At 29.9% G+C, this 8,040-nt stretch overlaps 1 protein-coding gene across 1 annotated transcript in view; it reads right to left on the minus strand.

The window, feature by feature from the left end:
• Nucleotides 1-8,040, minus strand: part of LOC106475342 (probable arginine--tRNA ligase, mitochondrial) — a 22,968-nt gene that overhangs the window by 12,038 nt on the left and 2,890 nt on the right. The window contains exons 2-6 of the mRNA XM_013936030.2: nt 6,729-6,827; nt 6,456-6,553; nt 5,154-5,293; nt 4,558-4,634; nt 799-883 (exon numbers count right to left, since the gene is read on the minus strand). Of these exons, the coding sequence (XP_013791484.2) occupies nt 799-883; nt 4,558-4,634; nt 5,154-5,293; nt 6,456-6,553; nt 6,729-6,827 (499 nt within the window). The remainder of the gene's footprint in view (nt 1-798; nt 884-4,557; nt 4,635-5,153; nt 5,294-6,455; nt 6,554-6,728; nt 6,828-8,040) is intronic.

Here is an 8,040-nt window from a genome sequence, read left to right on the forward strand (position 1 = left end):
CTAAAACAGTGCCAAGACAGGTCACTTTGTAAAGACCAAAGGTTAGTTTTATGTTATTGGATATGGTAACATAAGTGCATGTGTGGTGCATCATTGTAACTTCTGTATTGTTAGCCAGGCATGGGTGAAAGGTCAATATAATATATATACATATATATAAATGTATAATGTTATGAGATTTAAGCTATTTAGTCTAAACATTTATGTTTTCATGTTATAATCTGTGTTCATTCTGGAATGAAAGAGACATAATTTATATTTATTTCCTAATTTTTTATGGTGGTTGCGAGATCAGTCAAATCTACCAAACCTGTACAAAGATTAATTACTGAAAATAACAGATAAAATATAAAGTTTTTTCTTAAGAAACGTTTTATAACTATCTGGACATTATAAAAATTTTGCATGTGAAATTTTAAAATTTTCTGATGCATAAAAGAATTTTTAATCTTAAAATGAATATTACTTTGCATGATAGATAGGCAAGATGTAAAAAGAAGAAAAAAAAGAGAAAAACATTGCTTTACAAACCTTACGACAAAAAAATTTGATATTTTGCATATGAAAGCATTGTAATGCTTACTGATAATCTGCCATATTTGGTTAACATTAGCTTAATAATTTAAAAGGTTTAAAACTGAAACAAGCACAAAATGGTTACGAGGTCAGTCCCAGGGACTGAGCCTGTGCCGAAAGAGTTAAAGAAGACTGACTTAACCACATTTAATTTTACGTTTCTAAAATGAATGCTAATGCTAAGATGTAACTAAATAGTTACCTAGTATGGTAAAAACTCACCATTCTCCATTTGGAAAAACAGATGCTTTGCATGATCTAGAAAAGAAGAATTTTTCTCAGCTTCTTTGTTAGCCATCACATAAACCTGTGGAATATTAATGATATATATTTTTCCAACATACAGTATGACGTAAATAAAAATATGATGATTTTACAATTTTACTATTCATAAAGTTTTCGAATTTCTGATGGGCTGGTAAAATTTAGTTTGTGTGTTGAGTTTCACATACAGCTGTCCCTAATTTAGAAAGTGTTAAACTAGAGGGAAGGCAGCTATTCAACACTACCCACCATCAACTCTTGGGCTACTCTTTACCAATGAAAAGTGAGATTGACCATCACATTATAATGCCCCCATAGCTAAAAGGACAAGCATCTTCAGTAACTGGATCTGAACTCACAACCTGCAGATTGCAAGTTGAGCACCCCTGATAACCAGGATGGACTGGTCAAGAAACACTCAAAATGCCCTAACCATCAGGGCATGCAAAATGGTGCTGGAAAAATAACATAGTTTAAAATGATGTTGCAAGAATTCAATGACATGACCTTTGAGAAATGGATAATTAGGTTATTGTGAACAGTGTTCAGATCGAGCAGCTAGTGGAATTAATTTAAGGCCCTTTGTCTCAGTTAAAAAGCCAGTTAAATTATAGTTACAGGACACTGTTTGCTTTATGCATATTATTCTGTATTCTTATGTGCATTATTTAAGAAAATAAAGATTCTTTAGTATACTAATACAAGAATTATAAAAAAGTAGGCTTAAATTTCATCAGCAAAAAAAAAACAAAACAAGAGGTCAAAGGAAACTACTATATTTCTTGTTTCTCAAGTATATTTTGTATTTATATTTGTAAAAGTATTTCAAATGTAGCAAGTAAAAACTTATTAGGTTTGATTAGGTAAGATAATGAAAAGTTTATCATGAGGTATGCTTGCGAACAACTTCTGTGTTGTCATTCAATAGAATATCATGAGCTACACAGTTGCAGAGTGATTGTAGTCTGTATAAGAAGATTTGAGTTAGACATGGTTCAAAGGGCAATAAGATGTGGACTGTTAGGAGCCTTAAACCTACTGACATGGGTCTTCTTATGTTCATGTGTCAAAGGCCATGTGATCGTGTTTGTAGACTTACATTCAAAATTTTATTGAACTACTATTTTATGAATGTATAGCAATACGTTTTGTTTCAAACTGTAGATTATAATTTAAATTTTAGTATTATACATTACTTAATTTAAAAAGTAAATATTAAAAAAAATCCTAAATATCGATTTTTGTGTGTCATGTGGTACGTTAAATGCAGCATTGATTCAAATTAAATGTTTGTGATGTCCAAATACAAAGTCTATAGTGTCTTAAGAATTAGATACTCAAATTAATCATATTAACTAGTTAGAATATAAGATAAGAAACCCCTATCTTTTCCTGTTTTCCGAGATGTAAATATATATATATTGAATCAACCAAGGTGGCCCTATCCACCTCTTCCATTTTTGATAATACATGCTTAGATACACCTACTTCACCCAATGACATTTGTATAATCAACCAAAAGCTTAGAATGTCCCCCTAGTGGTTTTCCCAGCTTCTGTGAAGGATTTGCACAGGAAACTCTTTCTTTTCACGCTAGATTCTAAGCAGTAAGGTAGAATATTAGTGAGCTCAAAAATCATATTTTTTAGACCCCAAATACAGCTTAATTATTAAGTTTGATAAATTATAGTGGTATTGATATAGTAATTTATACTTTTTTTGTTATTTCAAAATGAATATATAAAACCTAAAAAATATTATTTTCGTTTACATCCTCCAAGTGTAAAATTTGATAAGGCTTAGCAACTTATGGCAAACAGCAAACGAGTGTATACTTCTTTACTTACTGTTCTACGTTTTAAGAAAAATAACTGAAAATTAAGAACTTAATTGTAAATAGTAATAATGTGACTGTACTTCACAAAATATTAGTTCACTAGAACACAGCCAAGATAGGTCACTTTGTAAAGGCCAGTTCTATATTCTTGGATATCATAACATAAGTGCACGTGTGCCGCGTCATTGCAACTTCTGTAATGTTAGTCAGGCATGGCTGAATGGTCAATAAAATAAAATTAATAAATACATATATAGACCTATAATGTTAATAGATTCAAGTTATTTAGAATAAACTTTTGTGTTTTTGTGTTATAATTTGTAGTCATTCTAGAAGGAAAAAAGCATAACTTCTTTCTATTTCCTAATTTAGGTGGTTACAAGGTCGGTCAAATTGACCAAACACATACAGAGATACAATAGTGAAAACAATAGATAAAACATAATCTTTTTTCTTAAGAAAATGTTTGATAATTATCTGAAGGTTATAAAGATTTTGCATGTGGAATTTGAAAATTTTCTGATGCATAACAATATTTTTAATCTTAAAATCAAAATTACTTTGCATGTTGGATAGTCAACATTCAAAAAGAAAAAATGCATGAGAAAACATTACTTAAAAAAATCTTAAAACTTAATCTAAAAAATCTGATATTTTTGCAAACAAAAGCCTTGTAATGTTTACAGATAGTCTGCAAAATTTTGTGAAGATATGCTTATTGTATTAAAAGTTATAGCATGAAAACTATAACACACAAAATTGTTATGAGGTCGGTCCCTGGGACCGAGCCCACAGTAAAAGAGTTAAACAGTAGTTTCGTGTTACAACCTGCAGTCATTCTAGAAACAAAAAAGGGTAATTTACAATTATTTTGTATTTTTTATGATGGTTTCAAGGTTGATCAAATCGACTGAGTCCGTATAGAGTTAGGGTAGAGAAAATAACAAATAAAATATAATGTTTTTACCAAGAAAAAACATTTACTATTTATTTAGGAGATTTTCTAGGTTATGGAAATGAAATTTTAAAACTTTCAGATGAAGAAAAGAATTTTTAAACTTAAGATGAAAATCACTTTACACTCAGAGCTGTCAACACTCTGACTTCATATGTTTGTGGACAAATCTTTAGTAAAAAAAAGTGTGAGTTTTTGTGTTTAAAAGATTTGTAATGTTTACTTAAAGCTAACCAAATTTCATAAAGACACACATTAAAAGTTAGAGTATGAAAATTCTGATAATTACTTTTGGTTAGAAGGTTGGTCACACTGACTAAGAACCAAGTCTCTAACCAAAAGTAACTATCAGATTTAAGCTCCTCCCATTAACATTCAGACTACATAACCAAATATAAATTTCTGTTTCAGATTATTTACACAAAGCTACACAAAAAGAGTTATCTGTGTGTAACCATCCTTAATTTTGAAGTCATAGACTGGAAAAAAGACAACTAGTCAGTGAAACTCTCCACAAACTCTTGTCTAATCAAAAATTGAGATTTGCTCATTACTCTCATATCACACAAACAGCCCCAAAGTGTGGAGTGAATGTTTTACAGAAGCACTAACCATGAACCCTTGGATTCGAAGTCAAAGCAGACTAATCACTAGACTATGATGATACCTATTCTTTGTCTAAGAGTGATAGTTATAACCATGATTCAACTCCCTTGCCAAAGTAGTCATGTCACTTGAATGAAAATATTTTTCACTAATTTATTCTAAATTATAGTTTTTATAAATATCAATTTATTTTTAAAACCTTACCATCATGTGTTATAAGCAAGTCAAGCAATAATATAACTAGTATTATAAATAAATCTCCCTCTCTATACATAAAAAATAGATGATACTAAATGAAATATAATTCACAGAAACCTACTCTTAGCAAGTGATAAAGTGGGTTTTGATGCAAGTCATCTTCAGAACCAAACTGTTGGTAGCCAGCCAATAACAAACCTGAAAAAACAATACATACATTGCTGTTCTAAATAACTGTTATGAATTAACACTGAGATTTTAATATTTATTTCCTTTTAATCCTTTCTATTTAATTATAAAAGTAATTTCAATTATAATTCATTCTTTACTACAAAAAGACTAAATAAATCAGGGTTCTCAGCCATAAGGGAAAAATAATACCTGACTATTCACTAACTGATACTTCAGTTTTAACAGTCTCCAATCACACCTTTTCTCCCATTTATCCAACTGGCTTATAATAGTCTTCAGATACCATTACATGTTTTAAAAACATATTTATATATAAATGTACAAATCATACATATCATAAATATTACAAATATCTAACATCAAAATACTGCCATAGCTAGGATAAACTGTATAAAACAAACTATTCCCTGACCTAATCTCTGACTATACATCATTACTGTAGAAACGTAAAGCATGACTATTCTTTCAAATGAAAGAAACTTAACGGCCCTAATTCTCACACCAGACACAGAAATTTTTGCTTACCACATTGTGTTCCCCAGTCCCCAAGATAGTTGAGTCGAGTAACGTCGTGGCCGATAAACTCATGGAGATTTGCTATGAAACCACCAATAATTGTGGACCTCAGGTGGCCTACATGAAAAGCTTTGGCAATATTTGGTGAGCTGAAAGCAGAAATTGCAATATCTAGTACAATTTCATTCTCTTAACTGAATATCAAATCTGATAACAAAGTATAAAAACGTGAAATAAATTATAAAAAACATGAGATTTAATATGGCATCAGTTTCTTAATACAATATTTCACATAATAAATACATATATAATAGAAATATAAATCGAATATTTAAAAGAAAAGACAAAAATATCGTAGAATGCAGAGAAACATGTAGCTTTTACGAGTTTGTTTCTTTGTTTTCAGATATTTCTGGAAAGATAAACTAGAGGGAAAGCAGGTGATTAGTACCCACCACCAACTGTTGGGATACTTCTGTAAGATGATATTTGACTGTCATCCTTATAACACATCTACAACCACAAAGTTTGGAATGCAACATATTTCTATTTTTTGCTCTAACAAGATCTTTTGTTCCCATTTGATGTTAGAAGTTCCACCCATCTAGCCATATCTAGTTTATCAATTATCAAACATTTTTTTAAACTTGTTATAATCATTAAAATACAATGATTATTCTGAACAAGCTTAAAGTTTGAGACATTGAGAGCAAGCCAAGTTTCACTGATGTCACAGCTGAAATAACTGCTAATTTCACCATTCCATAACTGTTATAGAATATAACTGTAGTAATATATATTCAGTTATTATAACTAATATTTTGAGTAGGCGCTACTGTACATATGTCATAAGCATGTATTAATCCTCTTTGTTTCTTCACTATTTATTATCTGTGATTAATGACTTGTTTATTATTAGTCTCTGCAAATATTTATCTGTAACTGATTAAATAGTTGATATACCGTGTAGTAATGTGTGTTATGAATTTCGCGCAAAGCTACACGAGGGCTATCTGAACCAGCCATCCATAATTTAGCAGCGTAAGACTAGATGGAAGGCAGCTAGTCATCACTACCCCACCGCCAACTCTTGGGCTACTGTTTTACCAACGAATAGTGGGGTTGACCGTCACATTATAATGCCCCCACGGCTGAAAGGGCGAGCATGCTTGGTATGACGGGGATTCGAACCCGTGACCTACAGATTGAGAGTCGAGCGCCATAACCACCTGCCCATGCCGAGCCTTGTAGTAACGAGTTGAAAATGTCATATAAAAAATACAATTTGTAACAAAAATCAAAATGACTAACCTATACTCCACAACAACTTTTTGGTGAGGTATATAACTTAAGAGAGTGCTTATTTCTGAGAGTTTTTCCATGTTTCTTGATGACAGTTGGAGAGTATCCTGAGTAATATGAAAATAAACATTAACTGTAAAGAGATCATTGATATCTATATAAAAAATGAAACAGTTTAAATTACTTGAAAATTTAGATAAAAATTACCGTAAAACTTAATCACTTATTAGAACTATAAGTAGTGGTCACACAGAAACATTAAAAAATTCATAACAGTCATACCTTTACAAAGGACTTGTTATCAACAACAAACACTAGGTGTTGCTGTTGATCATTTAATTGATTTACATCTGTAATCTCACCAGTTGTATTCTTTGAAAGCTGTGAAAAGAAAACCTTACTGTAAAAATGCATACTAATTAACAAATACATAGATTTAAATAAAAAAGTGCATCTGAAAAGGTTGTAATAATGAACTTTCCCATACTTTATAAATATTTCTTCTAATATATGATAGCAAAAATAATATCTTTGAAATATAAATGAAATAAATCCTCATGTGAATAACAGTGTTACTCATTGTCTGATACGGCAGTCTATATTAATGTATTAACGAGTGTAGTAAGAATACAATTAAATTTCATTAAAAACCTGGAATTCAAGTTAATTGTAGAAAATTTAAAGAATGAAAATTTTTATTAGCAAAAATTTCAATTCTTAAAAACTACTTTGCTGTCAAAAAATTCAAATTCTGATGTACCATCAGACAAGTTTTTCTCTCCTTAAGACTAGAAAACAGATAGCTTTAGAAAAAATGTTAGTTATATATACAGTCATAAATAACATTTTATATCCATTCTAAGTACTCGAACTGGAAGAAATAATCTAATAAATAAAATAAGTCTGTCTTAGCTATTAAGTATTTTTCATTAAAGCATTTCAGAACAACACACAATAACAAACTGACAATGCAGAAGTTTAACATTTTATACTTACTTAAATTTGGATCACCTAACCAAACAATCTAATATATAAACATGTCTGTAAATTGTTCGTAAAAATGTTCTTTAAAGGCAAATCTTCGTAGTCAATTCCCTAATAAATATATGACTATTTTTACTCAGATCATATTAAATTATATTAAAATTATTTTTTAAAATGTAATGTGCTCCTCCCTATCCACAATCATTTGTATTTTTCATGAACCTTTACATCATATTACCTAACCATTTTAATTATTATAATATAACTTAATGTTTATGGACAAAAAGGAACTTATTGGTTATTAACATTTGTGTTGGAGTTTTTTTTGTAACTGAACAAAAACATGGTATTTAAGCTCAATATTCAAATGCTTTTACAAGTAATTTGCTAGGCATATATATATATAGTTATATGCTAATACACTAACACAGGGCTGCAAATTTAAACTTCATAAAAGTTGTTTTGGTTTTAATAATGGATTTTCCATAAATCAGCTATGCAGATTTCGAAAATAATATTTTTTCTATCACGTAAGGTTTTTTTCCAAATTGGGAAGAAAAAAAAAACTCTTACTTAGATGAAATTATTATTTTGTTTACCACAGTGAACA

This window comes from Limulus polyphemus, unplaced genomic scaffold (genome assembly GCF_000517525.1).
Source record: "Limulus polyphemus unplaced genomic scaffold, Limulus_polyphemus-2.1.2 Scaffold8433, whole genome shotgun sequence".
Classification (NCBI taxonomy): domain Eukaryota; kingdom Metazoa; phylum Arthropoda; class Merostomata; order Xiphosura; family Limulidae; genus Limulus; species Limulus polyphemus.